The 20,947-nt window shown below is 34.6% G+C and overlaps 1 protein-coding gene across 4 annotated transcripts in view; it reads right to left on the bottom strand.

Annotated features, from left to right (window-relative positions):
- Positions 1 to 20,947, bottom strand: part of NBEA (neurobeachin) — a 532,307-nt gene that overhangs the window by 306,476 nt on the left and 204,884 nt on the right. For all 4 annotated transcript variants that reach the window (XM_075727933.1, XM_075727935.1, XM_075727932.1 and 1 more), the window contains 4 exons: positions 20,108 to 20,215; positions 18,505 to 18,673; positions 17,015 to 17,110; positions 3,324 to 3,762 (listed from right to left, as the gene is read on the bottom strand). In XM_075727933.1, the coding sequence (XP_075584048.1) occupies positions 3,324 to 3,762; positions 17,015 to 17,110; positions 18,505 to 18,673; positions 20,108 to 20,215 (812 nt within the window). The remainder of the gene's footprint in view (positions 1 to 3,323; positions 3,763 to 17,014; positions 17,111 to 18,504; positions 18,674 to 20,107; positions 20,216 to 20,947) is intronic.

Raw genomic sequence — 20,947 nt, forward strand, 5'->3', positions numbered from 1 at the left:
TTTCTCAATTAATATTTTAATTAATTTTAATATTATTTAAATATACTATTCAAGGTTCCCCCCCAGCCTTTGTTTCACCCCCCATGAAAAGTTATAGGGTCAGTATCTCAATCTGCTCCTCCTTTGTAATTTGAAAAAGGAAAGCGACACCACCACCCATCTTTTGCCTCCAAAGATTGCCACAGTGGTCAATTAAGTACTCTGAAAATATGAGCAAACTGCACAGAGAAGTATTTGCCTGAACACTGTTTATCATTCAGTAATGTAGCCATGAGGTGCAACCAGCCAGTTGAGGTCCTGTGGGCTAAGAACATCAATCTTTTTATCAAGATGCCCATAGTTCAATAACATCCATTTAGCTGGAGTAAAGAATCTAACACTTCCTGATCTGCTGGGACCTGCCTGAACCTGCCAATTTTCCCTTCATAGTTGTTGGGTTATATTAAAAAGCATGATCTACCTCAGTCACCAAAATCAGACAGCAGGATCATCCATTTAAAAGAAACAAAATATCCCAACAAAATGGATGTAAATGAGTCTTCTTTCGCCTAAACTTCAACATTTACCCCTTTTTTTTTCTGAAGAAGTAAACAATGCCAAGGGCTGACATGGAACAACATATGCTACCAAGATACAAACGCAGCTGTACACTTTGTACAGGAAATCACGGAATTGCAACTTGGTCAGGAGGGTAACAGGATACGGAAAAAACAAGCCACTAAACCTTCTAGCTCCTAAGCAAACTTATTAAGTATGAAATGCCTATCAAAATCTGTAAGATATAGACAGGAAACACCTCTCAAGTAATTCCATAATTCTGTATTAGCAACTACTACTAATGATATTCAAAATGTACAAGCAGTCACATTTTGCAAGAAGAATCTAATGGAGGTGCTCACACAATACAGGTTACGACCAACCTACTGCAGCCCTTTAGAGTTTTTAATGCTTTCTTATAAAGCTGCAATTTAGAAATGCAGAATAAAACTCATCTCTTCAATCATCTTGATGTTAAGTTCCCTCTAACAACGATGAAGACATCTCATGAGGTGATATGCTCCATTTTAATTCACTTGTCTAACATTTTGTGAATTAGCAACCCTCCGAATGAAGTATTTTTCTTAATTGACCCAGGTAGAAATTTAGCTGAATAGGTTCAACTAAAGTAAGCTTTTGGTGGTTACAGGTAAGTGCTACTAATTCTATACACAGCACAAATTTTTGTACTGCTTAATGTATAATAATGTATTCTGGAATGTGATGGTTCCTTACAGAGGATAAGGAAAAATTCCAAACTGTATAGGAAAAAAATATTTTTCAGTTCACATTAAAATCACTAAAATCAAAACATGCAGATTGATGAACAAAAAAGTATCCTCTTAATGAAAGAGTTGCTAAATGAGCTTTCTCTGGAATGGCTTTAAGACCTAAAATATTATTAGAAAGGGATATATTAATTGCTTCTAAAGCACATTTCACTTTTCCTATCTTGATCCAATCTTCTTTGTTACAACAGATGCTATTGGATTGTTTATTAAATTATTTCAGAAAAGCAGCCTCAGTACTAAGACACATATACAGACAAAAAGGCATCAGCTTTTCTATGTAATTCATAATGAAAAACTGCTTCTTCACTTTTATTCTAAAATCATCATGTAACTTCTTGCATTTTACTATTCACATTACACTGAAAACATGGATTGTGTTTTGTTTTTAAGATTTTAATGAAGACATTTTTGACATTTTTGCAGGTTTTCTGTAAATGCAGATGGATTTTTCTCATAAATCACAACATAACCATTTTCTTAGTTTATTTTTTATTTCCTCCAGAATTTTAACTCTGTCATGGTTTAGCCCCAGCCAGCAACTAAGCACCACGCAGCCGCTTGCTCACTCCCCCTACCCCGATGGGATGGGGGAGAGAATCGGAGGAGTAAGACTGAGAAAAACTCCTGGGTTGAGGTAAGAACAGTTTAATAATTGAAATGAAGTAAAACAGTAGTAGTAATAATAACAATATAATAATGATAATAACAATAATAATATACAAAGCAAGTGATGCACAATGCAATTGCTCACCACCCGCCGATCAATACCCACACAGTTCCCGAGCAGCGATCGCTGCTCCCTGGCCAACCCCCCCAGTTTCTATACTGAGCATGACATCATATGGTATGGAATAGCCCTTTGGGCAGTTTGGATCAACTCTTCTGGCTGTGCCCCCTCCCAGTTTCTTATGCACCTGGCAGAGCATGGGAAGCTGAAAAGTCCTTGACCAGCATAAGCAGGACTTAGCAACAACTAAACCATCAGTGTGTTATCAGCATTCTTCTCCTACTAAATCCAAAACACAGCACTGTGCCTGATACTTAGGAAGAAAATTACCTCTGTTCCAGCCGAAACCAGGACACACTCTTGTACCTCCATGATGAACTAATATATTTCTCCAACTTTGCTTAAAATTTTGATACATTTTTTACCATATCTTTGAGTTAAGTGTTGATTCCTTTTTTGACTTTTAAAAAATATTTTCATGAAGAAACTGCAGGGATCTTGTAATACTGGAGAATGTAACCACATCCACACTCATAAGAGATAGCTCTTTGCACATGTTAAGACTGAACCCACAATGGCTCAAGTTACCCTTCTTTTGGACGGATGTTGCCAATTGCACATCTTATCACAACTTCTATGTTCAGGATAACTGAGATGGACTCGACATTTAAAGAAAAGCATATTAATTAGAAGCTGGGAAACTACTGCCTAAAAAGAGAAACAAAGGACTCTTTGTGGAAATGTTCAGCAGTTTATTTTTAAAGACTAACTTTTGAGCTTATTTGTTATTTAAAGACCTAAAAGGAAACTGGTTTCCACCATGACCATGCAAACAATTTGCCACAGTTGAAGCATTTCAGTACCAGAAAACAGTGCAATGATGGATCCAATTAATATTTAAGCCTTTGAAAGAATATTCAACTGAATTTCTGCACAGTCTGTTCCATAGCAGCAGACATTACCCCTCCTCCTCACTAAAATTCTGTTTTAACAGAAAAAAGATTCTATTGCAAAAATATTTATTTACTACATACCTGTTTTCCAAGTATCTTTTAGAGTTTTGTTCCCTGCTGACAGAGAAAAATGAGGTGAATTTTTTTTGTCTATACTATATGGTCCATTTTGGTAACACAGGAAAGGAGAGGTAATGCAGCTGGTTTTTAACATAGTCTAATACAAATCAATAGAAGAATAACCATGTTTAAAAAAAAAAAATCCTTCAAACTTCTGAATTACATCAATATAAAATAATGAATCCAGCCATATACCTGTCAAATGAGTGAAACTGCATGGGAAGAATAGCCTGAGCTTCTCTCTTCAGTGCAGGATCTGGGTAAGGGATCGGATCTGGACCACATTCTGCAATTTCAACAGGGGCTGCCACAAGACTTTTCAGTATTTCCTTGACATTGATGCCTTTACTTTGGCTGATACTGGATATCGATGATGCGGGTTTCAGGATTTCACTGGGGCTTTCCGTTAAGCTCTCCTGAGATTTCTTCACTTCTGAAGACAAAGTAGACAACAGCTCGCTCATAGCATCAGGGCCTGTGCTGGTCTCCAAGTCTGTTCCATTCAAAATACTGGGCATCTGTTCATCTCCAATTCCAGAATCTGTATGAGGAATAGAGCTTTCCAGCTGAATATCTTCAACTGGTGTCGGTGTTTCTTTATCTTTGATATTTTCTGGAAATACAGTTGGTGTCTCTGCAGTGAAATAGATATTATGAACAATATTTATAACTTAGTTGGATTTTTGTTCATAAAAACATGATCATAAGGTTTTACAAGACAGAAATGTGTTAGAAAGCCCACAAATCGTAGTCGTTTAAACCTTAAAAACTCATTTTACATACAAAACATTTTGCTTTCAACAGCTGTTTGGCATATATAAAGGCTTGGAAGAGGGAGTCCGAAGTTGCATTATGCAAGCTCAGTGACAGTTAGAAATTACAGCCCACTACTCACACAGTAATCAAATAGCAAAATACTGCCAGAAAAAACAACATTAAAAATTATAACCTATTGACTGCATATCTGTATGATCTGTGAGGCCACTGGAAGAGAAAAATGCAATCACTTATGCTTTAGAATTACTATAAAATTTAGACTTTTTATTGCTGTCAGTAAATATTAAGCTTGCATTCAAAAGAAAACTGCTAGAGCTTTGCTTTGTCTTTTAAAATGTGTATTATACACATTTTTACACACATATCATTACATTGAATACAAATTTATTCATACATGAATGAAAAAAAGAAGCATTATTGTTGATTCTTTAGATAACTCCCCCTTCCCCACAACAGGTAAAATTCTGTAATTGTTTCAGGCAAGTGTTAAGAACAAAATAAACACAGCTTTACAGAGAGGGGCAAGTGAAATCTGTTTCAGTCTGGAAATGTTCCAAACTCAACGGACTCTACAACATCTTGTAACCGAGAAAAGCATACCTCTATTAATTACTTCAGTGAAACAGACACAACAGCATCATTAAATACGAATAACTTGCTATGCTTAGTGGAAACTTAGCTAGAGTTGTGAATAACTTCCACATTCATCTTTGTGGTTACAGTTTTTTAGAGCAACAGACTGCAGCTATTTTTAGTGACAAAAAGCTTGCACTCAAACTGATTTTTTAATTTATTTTCAAACTGCCTTATTTTCATTGGATCACTTGTCTTGATTATAAAATTTAGCTGGCCTATGTATGAAATAGGAACACTTTTTTTTTTGATGGCTCTGATACAGCAGTTCAGATATTATGGAAAATATTTTACAACATACTTAGATGAAGGTCTGCCCTTCTGACTATTTCAAATGAAATGTGCTTCAGCAATGTAACTTCAATAACAATCACATAACGTACTACCAATTGTTTGATACAGTCAAGTGTAAAATATCTACATATTTACCACATGGGCATAAGTGTGCGTGCATGCATGTGCACATAAAATATTCTAGATGAGATTATTTACATGTTTGAACTAGTGGTGGTGTAGACCTTTTCATGTGTACAAGTATTAATAAACAGATATAGATGGAAGAGGCTTTTAAAAATACAAAGCTGAATAACCCATTATAAGGAGTATTGTTTTCTTCTTTTAACAGCCGTAAATACTGAAGCCACTTCCTTCTTCTCTTTCTCTTAAGTGCCTTAAACACATCTTATCAAATAGATATGAACCCTGCTTTGTGAAGCAGGAAGTAGGAACTGGATTTATGAGCTGCATAAAATGCACTTAGCATCTGCCAGGTCAGGAAGTAAAAAAATCCGTATCTACTTAGTGCTGTCTATATTTGGCACAGAAGGACATCTGATCCACAGAATGATCCTAATGAATTTTCTGCTTGTTTATCTCTTTAAACTTCATCCATACAAAGACAACACTTCTCAACTGAAAGGAAGAGTAGGATGGGATTGCCAGTCTGGACTGCAGATTGTTGCCCTTGTAATGTATGGTAAGTAAAATAGCATAAGGCTCCATTCTTATGTAAATGAAAAGAGGACACTGAAAAAAGAAGACGGTCCACTACATGGTGAAGTTTAAGTACACCTAACCTCAGTTTTCATTAAGATCAATAATGCTGAACACAAAACTAAAGACAGGAAAGCTAATGGAAACGCGGTTGTGGAAATTCAAATACCCTAACTAAACCAGAAGAAAGATTTTAATGTATTAAAATCATGGGAATGAACTGACTCCAAGCCAATTTTGAAAGAAACAGTCTATGAAATTACTGGTCTAGTAGCAAGTACTTTTGCCAAGCAGGTAAGTGGAGATACCAACACAGGACTAGAGAAAACCACACATGGTTTCTCTGTTTAAGAAAGGGGGAAAATGATCTGGGCAACTACAAGCCTTCAAGAGTAAGCAAGATTTCAGGGGATTTATTTTGGAGTAAAGAATAGTAATGGAATGGAACAAGACAGATGACAAAATGACTTTGCTAAAAGAGCTTTTTAAATATTTATTGCTCAAAGAAAAAAGGGCCAATGTAATAAAATTCAGTAAAGCTGGGGTTGTCACAACAGATAGTAATTTAGTCAGGAGAACCTGGAAATTAATAGAAGGTGAAAAAAGAAACTGGCTAAAAAGAAGCCATCAAATAGTTTCAAAAGAAACAACATCAGCCTGAGGAAAATTACCATGGGAGTTATCTTGTTTAAAATTTTAATAAAGATTTCAGGTGAAAAAGTAAAAACATTCTGGTGAGATTTGCTAATGACAAAGTGTCAAGGTACAATTGATGCACAGAAGGATGATTATAAGAAGGCATTATGACAGAACTGCAGATTGCATTTAATAGTGAAAAGCTATGCATCCAGTGACTCCCACAGAGATTCTCATTGTAACTGGAATTCATCAACTGGAAATGACTGAAGAGAAGGACCTGGATACATCAAACACTGGTAATTATTCAGTTACCAACACAACACTGCCATGGAAAAGGCAAATGTGATTCCAAACTTTTCTGAAGAAATAGCTCCTGCAACAGTTAAGTATTAATGGCATTAGAGAAGGCTTTGGTAGGGTTCATTATGGAATACTGTGTACGGTGTTATATTTGAGGGAGATGGATGTGTCACTGTGGAGATCCACAGTGATCGACTGTTGCAGAAAAAAAGAGTTTGGCCAATATAGTCTGGCCAAACTAATACTGAGAGGGTATACAACAGCTATTATACATATATTTTCAGGATGAGAAGTCCAGATACAGGTTTTAAGCTAAATGGAAGAGTTGGCATGAGAAAAACTGAGTGCAAACTCACCAGGAATACATTTAGATTGAGAAGTGACAGCCATCACTATGGAATTAAGGTTCTGGAATAGCCTTCCAGTTAGAGTAGCAAGTTAAAAAACCAGGACTAATTTCAAGACTTTATAAATAGGACTGTACTTAATTACCCTGCAGGTGCCTTGTAATCCTTTGTTCCCAAATGAGAATAAAATGCCTAGAGGACTGCACCATTTGAAGTTAAAAATGGAAGGAAAATTAAATTTGTGGATATAGAGTTTAGAGATGACATACTATACAATACATAACTAATTAAAATAATTTAGGAAAAAAAATCAAGAGTAGTTATTTTATATACAGGTAAGTGTATGGATACTTAATTTCCACAGAAACCAGACTTGTATCTTTACTTTTCTTATTGTGTCCCCAGTATCTATATGAATACACTGCACTAAGTCCATTAAACTCAGTCTGATTTATCACCATGAATAACAATCTCGAAAAACCTCCTAAATCCAATGCTTTAACTCTTATTTTTAAAACATCAAGCAAGCTAAATGAATAAGGGTTTAAAAGGTCCAATTCACTTTTTGTAAATTAAAGGAAAATACGTTCAGAATGGATAAAACTGATTAATAATTGCCTCTCAAATAAGAATACTAGCAAATTAGTTTTTGTGAAATTCAGATAAATATGTCTAAAAAGACGTAAGACCTTCTGGATCAGCATAATTAGTATGTATAAATAATATAATATATATAATATATATATATATATATATATATATATATATATATATATATAAAAAATAGTACTAGTACTATTTTAGGCAAATTATAAACTCCTAAGCATGGGTCACAAAACCCAACGAATTTTAGTTACATATCCACAAGTTTTATTCTATGTTCATTTATATGGTGTCATAGCACTTCTGTAGCCTTCAGAATTCAGGAATAAAGAATCAGTACTGAATAATGATTCATAATGTTATTTACTAAAAAGCTTAAACTGGTAATGCATATGCTTTTATAAAAATCCAAAATACTTAACTTAGCAAAATGACAAACATGAACAGAAGCAAAAATATAACTGATTGCATCTGTCTATGTTATAACATTGTGACAGTAAGCCTGTAAATTTTCAGCAAACCTCATCAGTTTTCTGCAGCACAAGGCCATGTCAGTAGACAAAGCAGAAACATTACTAGACCTAGCGATCTTAACCCTGTCAGAAACAGGCAGTTGGAAGCCAGATGCCTCCTCCTTACTGTTTTTCATTGTAACTAATGAGTTCATCTACTACATTATGGAAAAAATATGGGCTTAACTTAACTAAATGACATATTGTATATCTAGTGACCTCATCCGTCACACTCCTTCCCTAAAATATCTTGTTTGCTTGTGATTTATGAAGTGTATTGTAATTGTTTTAACCTACTGAGTTACCTAAATAGTTCTTGCACTACCTCCAAATGCCTAAAAATACAAAAAAACCCCATGTTTATTACTTAAAAAATGAGACATTTCATGTCTGTGGTAAATATACACATTTTTGCCTTTATAAAAAAAAGACAACACAAAATATTCTGCTTTTAATATTTATTTACTAAAATGGAAAAACTGTCTGCATATTCCTGTGGTCTTTTTTCTTTTAAATTTGATTAACCACCCCCCCCCCCCCACTAGATGAAAATCGGATGAAAATTTTCAAAAGTAAAAAAGTATGAAAACTATTATTTTTAACTGCTTACAATATGGCTGAAAATTTATTTGAAAGTCACACTATCCCAAATAATCATAAAATTTCTGCTAAAAACAATATAGCAACATTTGGTAACGGAAGGCTTGGGGCAATCTTGATATAGGAGTTGCTGCCATCTTTCAGTCTGCACGTGCAATGGAAAATTTATGAGTTGTTTTCTGTATAGCTGTCTTAAGGCATTGATAACAATCTTAGCTGCCTTTTATAGACCCCTTTGTAGTATTCTACAAACTTTCAGGGACAGTACACTACAAGCTGAAAATGCTTTCAATCCAACCAGACAGTGATATTAGCTTCCTCCATAGGTGGCAGAGTCAACTAATCAATTCCTAAGCTCTAGGCTATAAAGAGAAAGTGAAAAAATTCTTCATAGCAACATCAATCTACTAGTTTTCATATATGAGAAGTAGCACAATTAAACTGAGATGAGAAACGAAGGATGGGGACAGAATGAAAGAATAATAAGGGTCTGATTTAAAAGTACATTGAAAGGAGTAACCAAGAATGGAGTCGCAATGGAAATCCATACTGTGTCATAGCACTTGTGTCTAACAGAGGACCAGTAGTCGCGCACATGAAGCGGTGGAAGTAGGGTGCATGCCACAGCAGCGTCTGCCTGGGAAGAGTGAAAGCCACAAGCAGGGATACCCCAGGGCTCCGACGTGAACGGATGAGGGCAGGGGGAGCACAGCTGAAAACTGGGGGACTGGGGAAGGTCAGATATGAAAGACTCTGGGGTGGCCTGGCAATCAGAAGGGCACAGATCTTGAGATAGGAGATTTAAGACAGAGGGTTGGCAGTTTCCCTTTAACCAGAGCGCATTTGTGAGGGGGGATGTAGCTCTGGAGCAGGAAAAACAGAGATGCTCTGAAATGGGAGAGAAATGGACCAGGAGAGACTTAGAGTGGGGAAATCAAGGTTGGGAAGTGCTGAAGAGCTTGCATGGCAGAGGACAGAGTTATCAGCCATTTTTCACACCTGGACATCTGTAAGTACATGTCTTCTCTTTTTGCTCAGTGGAAATTGCTTCTATTTGCTCAAATTCCTCAAAAGTCTTATCATTTGTTTCTTTCCCCACAATCACTCCTGGACTCAGGCAGCCACACAGGGCAGCTCCTTCTACGTCGACCAAAGAGAGTACTAAAAGAGCCACTTATGACAGACATAACTCTTGATCTGTCTAGGCAATGCCTTTAATCAATGTCTTGATTCTTCCTTACTAATCAAACCTCTTTCAGTCAGTGCTTGATAGATAAGACATCTGTACATCAGTCTGATTTACTACCTGGTTGCCAAACAGAATGCCAGCAGTCCTAAAACAATGCATTACGAAGGCATTAACTAAAAAAGTCTTAAGATAAAATAAATTTAAGAAAATGAAAAATTGTATTAAAGAAATGTCAATTTCAGAGTATAAACCCAGCTGTTTCCACTTGAAACAAAAAACAAATACAAATTAGGAACAATATGGTAATGTATTTTTTTTCTAGGTGAATTTCCCTAGTTTTTGTCAGTTTCTATTTTTTTATTTATTTTTTGTTTGTCTTGTGTAAACTCAGAAAACACATAATGAAAAAAATAGATTAGTTGAGAGTTATCTATGATAATATCTGTATTTCTGAAGTGCTCTGAGAAAGATGATGTTTTTGTGATTGGAAATTTCTTCACAAAAGTAATAAAAAAAAATCTGCCCCCTAGGTTACATTATCCATCCACAAAAGTTAACAGTGAAGCACAGAGTATGTCCCATAAATATGATGAAACTTATACTAAAAATGTTTTCTATTAAGCACTACTTTGAAAAATCAAAGAACTCTTAAAACATTTGTAATTTGTACAAATTAAAATAATTGTGACTTTAAAAAAATAATTACAACTGCTTCATGCATAATGATCGATAAATTAATAATGAAATATATGTGCAAACCTCTCTTCTGATGCCTTAAGTAGTTGCTGAAGGACAATAAATATTAGATCAAGATGTATTTATTACTCTCCCATGATCTTCAAATATGTGTGCTCTCAGAGGCAGTTGGAATAGGCAGCATATATTTCATCATGAAAGCAATATGATAATTTTGAGCAGCAGGCAGAAATTCAGTAGAATTTGACTTTTATGATTCTCATGATTATTATCCACGTCCCTTATAACATTCCACTCAGTTTCTTGAAAACCTATGTGCAACTAGATTTTGAGGAAGATGGAGCCACGAATTTTGGCAGGATTTTGTGGAGGCAAAGGATATTTTGACAGGCAACAGAAATTAGTCCTTTAGTCCACTTTGCATAGTTAGACTGCTACCCTTATGCAAAATATTTAGTTTAAAAATAGGCTGGAAATCTCTATGCTACTACATTAGGAATACAAACAACAGTGTAGCAACATACAATACCCAGAGTACTGTATATCTATCAGATCAGAAAAACTTGATGCTTTACTTGTCTTCAAAGAAAAAGAGCCTATTTCTGCAATTTTTAATATAGTTTGTTCTGTCAAGAAAAAAAATCAATAGCTTTCAGTCCATCCACAGCACATACCTTTAAGAAATCTGTTCATTTACAATGCGTTGGGAAAAATACAGACAGTGATATCAAGGGAGTCAAAAAGCCAATCCATTTTTGATAAAATGTTGTGATAAGCTACATACTGATTTTCTTCCCACAATGTTATAAGGTGAATTGCACTGTTGCAATGCTTTCATTTCTGAAACACTCCTGAATAATGTTAAGTGGGAACATCAGTTTTCAACTGAAAGTATCTTTCCATTATTTGGTTAACATTGTGTTCTCAGTAATTAACAAGTTGCCAGATGAAGTGTAAAAAAAGATTATTCACACTTTTCCACTGCTGGAGACGTGGAAGCACTGTTGAAAGAAACAGTAGTCCAATAAACCTTCAAGGTAAGCAAGAATAGCTTCAATAATGACCAGAATTGAGAAAACTCATCTTAAGTGATCCTGACCACCATAGCTAAAACTACTTCAAATTCGTAGCTGTAATTTAAAGACGTTACTTGGGTTTACATGATAAGGCTGATTAGCTACTGTTAACAGAAGATACCATGCTCCTCTATTTCTCCTGTGTCTTATTCCAATGACAAGATATTTCTGCTCTCAAAATATGTAATGATTACCCCCTACCAGGTAAGAGAAAGGGCTACTCTCCATTTTTCAGTCTTGACTTCCACACCTTCCAGATATAACAAAGATATTTTCACACCAATTTTGAGAAAATATCCCTATCTTACCAGAGAAATCAACCAAGCACAAAACATTATTTTCTAAACTATTCCAATTGCTGCCATTCCAGAAATACAAATTTCAGCATTTTATGCTCAGTTCCCAAGGGTAGCTCTTGCTGACCAAAGGGACAAAGGTGAAACACGCTAATAATGTCTTGACTAATACAATTTTATCTCAAAATGGCTGTGGGAACTGGCAAGTTCCACTTTCAGAATGTGCCATTAGGTTAGATGCCTTACAAGAGTCTTGATAACCCTCGTACAAAGACCTGAACCTCCTCTGATGTTAAGATTAATTTCATGTATTTGCTTGCAAAATAAAACAGAAGAAGCTTCTCTGCCTTCCATGGGAAGTAGCTTTGCTTACTGGGACTATCTTCATCCTACTGAATTTGAAAGGAAGCTCTTCAAAGGACTTGAAACCATCACCGATCACCATGAGTAGAGATTAAGCTCTAGCACTGCTTCCCTACTAAATACAACACAGCTAGGACTTCTCACACAAGATCCTTGTGGAAGATGTTGCTAAAGATGAAAGATAAAGATTTTTATAAAGGGGTTTGCTAGTACTTCAGACTGCAAGGAATAGTATCCTTAGAGGATCTCAAGCACTCAGCAGGCAAAAAAGGAGACTTGAATACTTATAAAACAAAAGAACAAAGCTGAAAATCCCCTCAACCATACAATGAAACAAATCAGTATTCGAAAATACTTTACAATGGAGGAAGGTGCAGATTAGTAGCACTGTGCACTGTTAGATAGGTAGAGAAGAAATAAGGGGCTATTGGAGGGACAATGATATGCATTGCTCAGATTTATTAGGTGCCAGGTACAAAGGGAACATGCTTGCCAATCATTAGGTTGAAGACATTATGTAGTTGTTCAGATGGATATAAAGTTCCTACTTTCAAACCATATACATGTAGTACTTACTCATAAAGAAAAATATGTACCTATGAACAAGTATGTAACAAATTATAGCTATCTATGGGACAGGGATATTACTAAGGCACATAATGTCATTAGACTGGATTAAGTGCCTGAGATCAAAGAATTTCATACCAGCTTTTGTCATAAAGCAAGTTTTGTGTCTGGAGTTCAGTTAAGCCTAGTCAAAGGAGTCACGATTAATTTGACCAAGGCAGAGGTCTACAATGACATCTATAGTGAATGGAATGAGATAGGGATTTCTAGTGCCCAGTTTAGCTCTCTTTTAAGTAGATCTCTAAAGCAGGCCAGATGAATGGTACCCTAAATGTGCCCTAACTTCTCTCCACCTATTACAAAGGGAGTCTAGGATGACTAGTTCAGACATTGATTCACTACTGATATTTTCCAGAAAGTACAACTCACATATGACTGATGATTTTGAGATAAAAACTGAAAATCTTGTACAGAGCTTTTGGTCATACTGCAATACTCACAGTCACAGAGATAGTGAGAATAATAAAGAATGTTCCTATCATCTTTGATTAGTCAGGTGAAAACATCTCTCCTCTTCTGGCAAATGCATTTTTAATAGTATTCCCACCTTTACTACACCTCCATATTTTAATTATGTTGAAGAACTTCTCTTCATCACAGTCAGTTGAAGAAATCTGATGAACCAAAAGGTCTGTAGGTCAGGCAACTTTTTAGACCACTTGACAGGCTCTTCCATTTAAATAATTCTTGGTTTAAAGTCTCCGTTTTGAAATCTTTACACATGTAGAGAAACTGAGCCATCTGACATCCCAGAAGTCTAATTCATTCTAATTCTTTGGTATTGTGAACAGAAAGAAGCAATTCTGGCAACATTTACTTTTGCGGGACTGTTTCTCAGACATCCTTCAGATGCAAGAGAATAGTTCTGATCTGCTATTTTCCTTGAGACTCTGACAATAAATTACTCCAAAGAGTAATACTATATATGACCTAAACTGAAAAGAGAGAGAGCTTGCTTTCCATTTTGCAAGTTCTGTTTTTTCTGACTAAGCACAGACTATTTTAGAAGTACTGCAGAGCCTTTAAAGTTATAGAAACTAGTAGGAGAAACCCAAGCACTTGTGACAAACTTATGACAAGGAGTAAATCTACAGATAGATACACACTTTTCTTCTCGCCACAGATCAACTGAGAAAGACAAAAAATACAGAAATATACAACATTATAAAGAAATAAACATTTTTATTGTTAAATAGTAGTCATGGGCACCATCAGTTTATTTTTTCCTTCCTGGGTGTGTCCTTTCTTCTTTAAGCACCATAAGATAACATATAGCTTGTGAACAATATTTGATTAACAGTAAAAGAAATATTCAATCCTTATTTTACCACCTACAAACATTTGTAAGTAAAGATAGAATGTATTTCTCTGCAAAGCATATCTTAAAGTTTTATTTCAATACTACATTTTATTTGTATATAATATCATCAATAAACTAGGCAAAGGTCAACATTGTATATGATGAGAACCTAAAAGTTTCATATCAAGTACAATGATGTTTAAAAACTCCTGCACTTGACATTGGCTGTAGTTGCTCATAAGAAGCATACACCAATCACATACGGTAATGTGCCTGAGACAAGTAGGGTCTCATACAGCCTTAAACATATTTTAACTGAAGGTATTGTCCCATGTAAAGAAAAAAACCAGAAGCATCACTAAGAACAAAAACAGTATTTTACTTAAATATTGGTAATATACCTACTCCTAATCTTACCCTTCCGCTCACAAGTTTCCTGGTCAGGTAATTAGATTCCATCTACTGAAAATACGTTTCTTTCAAGCAGCCAGTCTCTCTCCCTTAATTCATAGAGATCTGTCCCAAAGAAGTCTTGTACAGTTCTAACAATAATGATACAATTTGCTATATTGAATTGGACTGACAAAGAAGGAATGCTTTGCATTCATTTAGTGTCATGTGGAATGAATAAAATAGAGGCTTTATTTCCATGTAACAACTGAATTTTTATCCATTTTAATAAATAGGATTTTGCTTTAAAAATATGTATTTACTTTTCAATGCTATATTAAACCACTCTATAACATGTTAAAATACCTTAAAATTTAAAATAATCTTCAAATATTACATGCTTGTTGCCAACATCTGAAAGCATGTCAGATCACTAAAAGGAAACCAATTGGCTTAGCCACTGGAACAAAAGATTCTCGAAATGACAAAATAGGTTTTGACTCTTAGCCTTTTCTGACAGTGTTGGCAATTATTTTTTCATTTCACTTCCTGCTAATGTTGTTTAAAACTGAGGAACTGGGTTCAGAATATAAGAAGCTGAAACATTTTTCTTCTCTAACTGGTGAAGCAGTTACATATAAGAGGCTGAGATCTCACAGAGTTAAAACCTTGAAGGACGTGATGATACCAACAAATAAAATAAGTAGCTACAGATAACATTTATCTTTATTGAATAATGTGTTTCTAAAGCCAAAAAACCTTTCTTTTGTACCCTGCTCAAACTTTCACTATAGCTCTGTTGAACTATTTTAAAAACAAAACTGTATTTTACTTGAACTCAAGGTAAAACAAGTACTATAGACAATAGTGTAGAAGACACAATTCTTAAAAAGTGCTTTTGTATGGCTGCTTCCATTTCTTAAATTTTTTTCTGCTTTTGTTATGTATATTTTATTTGTGTACTATATGTGGATAAGAAGAAAAACTATTTATTTTTCTCCTCCTTTTGCCACCTATTATATCAAATGTTGAGCATTGTACTAATAGCAATATAATCTCATTTATGTTGCATAATTTTTTTTATTGTATTAAATTTAATAAAAACTAAAATGTCTTTAACTGTGTTTTGAGGCAGTCTAACCAATCCCAATTTTCAAGAAGAGGTGGTTAGAAATAAAATATCCTATGCCTGAAACACAGAAACATGCTCTAAATGGAAAAAAAAAAAAAAAAAGAGAGAAAGCAATATTTAATGAAGTTTTAGGGGTTTATTCTGTAGTACCACATAGTACTGTAGTACTCTTCTGAACTAAGACCAAATGATTCCTTTTTTTATCAACGATGGATTAAATCATACAAATGCAACTATGTTACAACAAAGAATATTTCATCAGCAAATTGAATGATCAAAAATAATTTTTTTTCTTTGGATGGCAGACAATAGTTTTATTAATTAAAATCACAAAACCTTGCTTACTAGTTGCTAGAATTTAAAGTGATTTATAATATACATACATGCACACACCAAAATTTAAGAAATGCCAGATTAACATAGTGACAGTTTAAGTTGGCGTAAGAAGTATTTTAACATAATGCTCCCAGAACAGCGTATGATAAATATAAGTTGCATTATTACTAAAGTAGGAAGTTAACTATTTCTGTTCTTTATAAACAGGATGCAATTTTAAATCTCTTAGGCTTTTTATAAATAAATCTTTTTACCCATTGAGATTTTTCAAAATTATACCAAGAACATTTTCATCGGATTGAATTTTTTAACCTATTTTACATTTCTGTATTTGCAGCACAACGCATGCAAATAAATGGGGAAATGTACATGCAAACTTGGCTGAAGTTACACTCAGGTAACCCTCTCTTTTTCAAGTAATTACATCTGAAAAACATATTCCCTACATTATATAGTATCCATTAAAACAAACAAACAAACAAAACAAATCAGGCCCAAAACATACAATAGTTGCTCTGGTCACAAAAGCTGTTTCCTTCAAGAAAAGCACAGCACAGCACATTAACTAACAGGCATAAAATAATTCACAATACATACAATATCAGAGGTTTACATACCATCAAGAAGGCAAGAAAAAAAGTGAGAAAGGAAGGCAAAAGAACAGGAAAAGATATGGGGAAAGGGAACACTACAAAAGTACTACACACTTTACGTGGTATGCAATATTTTTAAAATAGGCCTGATTTTATTTTTATGGACCTAATATTGTAGCAGAATAACCACAAACCAAAAGCATTTTAAATTTGCTGCATCCATTCCCTCCTCCTGACTGCTTTTTCCTTTTATTTCATTTTATTTCATAATAAGTAAAGGTAATAAATAGTAGTAAAAGTGGGAAAGAGATTTCCTAGAGAAATGTAGGCAGGAAGTTAAAGTTTTAAAGGTATCATCAGGTCTGATCTCCATGTAACCTGAGGCGTATACTTATTTATCAACAATTACACCACAGTTAGTTCTTGAATTACATTACATTAAATAAGAACACCCAAACAGGTTAGGAGATGATGTTAATATTACCTTTGTAAAATGAGTGGGCAAAGCTCTGCTCAGGAATTAACTTGGCAAGGAATCCATGGTTCAAACTTGGGTGAGGGATAGATGGTATGACCACAACTGTGGAGAAAATCATGGAATCAAATGTGAGCCAGCTAGTATTCATGTGTGGCCTGGTCCACTGTGGATCCATGACAGATATCCTATCTCATTGAAACATGCAAATATGGTATTATCAACAAAAAATGCATTTCTAAAGGAAGAAAACAAGTTCTGTATCAAGAGATAGGAAACAGCATACCTATTATTTGGGCACTTCAAGAGCAACATTCATGGGGAAAAAAGAGACACAGATATAGATATATACATGCACGCAGACAAGACAATCATGGGTGAAATAGGTCACTGAAACTAGCAGTTTCTTAGTGCAGAACCGTAACATATAACCTGGAAGGCACAAAAAAAAAATGATTTCTCATAACTGACTGCATTCATGTAGTACATTTAAAATGGAAAGCCTGCAAGCACAGGGACTTTAAAAATTATGTATAAGCAGTAAATTAAAACATCATGATGAATCAGAAAATAATGACTAAATGTAAATATGACACAAATTGGAAGATAAATTCTATGAAGAATGAAAATTAGCAACTCCATAAATGAAGATTAAAAATCATTACAAGAAGAAAAACACACATAAAGAGCTTCATGGACAAATTCAGTTACTGTTTTCAGCTCTTTTAACTCAGAACGTAGAGTTATAAGCAATCCAATCAGACTTGGAAAAACCTACTGAACTGACAGTGTAAAATATTTGAAACAAAGCGGGGTAAAGTTGGGATCCCTAATTTCTGACGGGTTCTGACAGCTAACAGCCTCCCTCCCTCTCAGGATGAAGAACACATGCTAGTAAAAACCACTACTACTAATAAAAATCACAAACAGTTCAGTCAAAGAAGGCAATAGAAATGCTTCCTTTTTATTATATTGTTTTCATAGGCTTTTAAATGCAGGCACCAACACAGCAGGACTCCAAGAAAGTACTCCACCGCTACCCTTGCAAAAACCTCCTCATTCAGACAAAAGGAGTTCACATGGGCAAACAGCTGTGTTTGCTATTTATACATTTCATAGTATAGAGTTAAAGCTATCTGTTCTTACTAACAAACACCAGATTCAGGAAGTTGTGCTGATCAACTATCTTGTACTTTACAGCTTTAACTCCATCAGGCACACTGTTTCTTTTTAATTATTTTCAAATTAAAGAAGAAAAGGCATAAAAAAGCAATATGCAAATGAAAATTAGTTATATCCTATAAGCAAATATACAGAATAACTGAAATCTGCGAAGGTATGTTAAAGAACAGAATCATTATACAGGAAGAAAGTAGCAAGTAATTTCCTATTAGGATCTTAAGCTATTCACTAAAAATACTTTGTAGTGAAACAAATACGGTTCTAAAAAAAATCTGCATATCAAAATGAAAAATAACATTTGAAGAAAACAAATGTACCTGTACTTGTTGGTGAATTTATTTCTTGTCTGATATTTCTACCTGCCTGGCTCCCAGATCTTGCAGTTTCTCGTTGTGGTTCTAGTATATCGCGATATTTGGAGACCATCAGAACGGAAATAAAGTAGACTACAGCCAAAGCTAAGAACTGAGCCTGTTTGCTGTCGTCCTGTGTTGGAGAAAAAGGAACAGATTATAATATCAGACATTCCCATAAAGTTTTCACACAAGTTAATCACAAGGCTTTATAAATAATGCCTTTCTGAAACATTACATCTGTTAACATAGTAGTAAATGGATTACGTAGAAGATTTAATGGATTTTCAGTGGAGTACAATGCACACAGCATGTATTAAGTACCGAATCTTACAGATAATTTGGCAACGACACAAATCTCTGGGACTGTGGAGTCAATGGGCTTTTCAGTCTAGAGGCCTGATTCTAGTCTGCGAGTTCTTTCAAGGCTTCTCAACTGACTTTTGCTGCCCCAAGGATGAGACCCTGAAAGCGGCTGTCACAAAAAGGTAAGAGGTACTACTGCTGATCATCCTGATTGAACTGAAGTTGTTGTACTTCAACTGAAATATCTTTTCGTATTATTATAGTGTAAAACCCAACACAGTAGAATTAACACTTCAGCCTCTATATACTCCGGTAGTGGTTTCACCTTGTCTCAATTCCACAGATATGCATTTTCTATTACAAATCCTGTGCTTACTTTCCATGTTTTCTGGGTGTTATTTAATTTGGCTGCATGTCTTTGCAATTCTTAAAATAACTAGAAATCCTCTAAGTTCTTTCATAGAAATGCCAGAAACAATATTTCTCTTATTCCCTTCTCCTCTAGTTAAGAAGAGAGTAGGTGACAGAAGATCTCCACCCAAATTCAACCTTGCTCTGTCAAGATGATCAGGTCACCCTAACAGATAATTTTTTTGTGTCAAATTCTACTTTCTTCTTTTTAAAGCTATTTCTGACTTCAGTCTTCACTTCAATCCACTTGAACTTAGGCTGGAGAAGTTTAAACACAACATCTATTTGCGTATCTGTAATAATAATAATAATTCCTATTGTTCTACTTACAAAAACAAACACACTGTGGCACAGTTTTATGCTAAAAACAATTGCAGACAAATCTGAAAAACGCTTTTATATATATTTATATGTAGTGTATGTGTATATATATGTTTAGCAGAAGTAAAAATTGTCTTTATAAATCAGTTTGCTACAGTTCTGTAATACATATGAGAATTCTTCCTCCTACCCTGGCTGGACAAATAGCTGACACCTTTAGCAATGCAGTTTTAATCAACATAGGTCATAACCAATTTATTCTGGCTGTGATTATTTGGCTAATATAAGATCAAATCTGACTGTTAAACACAGTTTAACAATCTCACATCGCTTATCTCAAATAGCTTACCAGTATGATTTTAAAGTGCAGAAAGTGGCTGGTAGTTACAAAGCCACAAGCAGATTGTTTGCAGATAATATATGAAGTGCAACACATGAAGGATATTTTTAATTCCAGTACAATCAAAATCTCTTTCAAAATAGAAGTGATGATTTTGCAGAAGAAAGAATTACAGCACATATTACTCACCACATCACGAAAAACAACTGCTCGTAGACGATTAATATCAACATCCTGAAGAAGCCTATCGGGGTCTTTTATAGGAGAAAGATTGCCAGGGACATTTTCAAGGGGAGTCTAAAAATAAAAAGTAGTGAGATTTTTTTTTTCCCCCCAAGTATCAAGGCATTTCTGTTAGAACCTTAATTTGATACCTTTTTTAGATACTGCATCGACCTTAGATGCTTTTTTGCTACCAATATACTTCCAACATACTCAGACAAGGGTTGTAGAAATAAAGCAATGTTTTGAATTATTGTCTTAATACTGCTTAGATATAAATTGTTACATCTTCCCAGTACCTCAGAACAACTGTATCTGTTCCCAGAGTTAAGACGATAATTTGCACACAAAAGATTATTTCAGATTACAGTTGTTTCATAGCAGTACAGTAAATAATTTCCAATACGTGTGTTAAATTGAAAAAGAAGGAGCAGAAATATTTTTAAAAAATCAGTTTGTGTTCATTTTACTGAGAATTATTACAGACTACTTACAGAATAACTGCTATTATTACAAAAGCACAGAGTAGTATGCTTCCTTTAAAAAATGATAATGTATTACAAATGATGCCTAAACACCTCCTCTCTTTATACTGTCTCTTTATACTCTTTAGCCTCTTTATACTGATTTGCTTTGCACTGAATGTGATAATGAAGAGAAATGTTTTTGTGAAACTTAATGAAATAATATTGTGAAAGGAGCTGAGTTTGTAAATGCTATCTAAGTACGTCTTTAGAGAAGAAAACCCACTGAATTTAGTGATGAAAATACAGTAGCAAAAAACTGGAATCCTTTACATCATACAAA

This window comes from Pelecanus crispus, chromosome 1, assembly GCF_030463565.1.
Source record: "Pelecanus crispus isolate bPelCri1 chromosome 1, bPelCri1.pri, whole genome shotgun sequence".
In the NCBI taxonomy this organism is placed as follows: domain Eukaryota; kingdom Metazoa; phylum Chordata; class Aves; order Pelecaniformes; family Pelecanidae; genus Pelecanus; species Pelecanus crispus.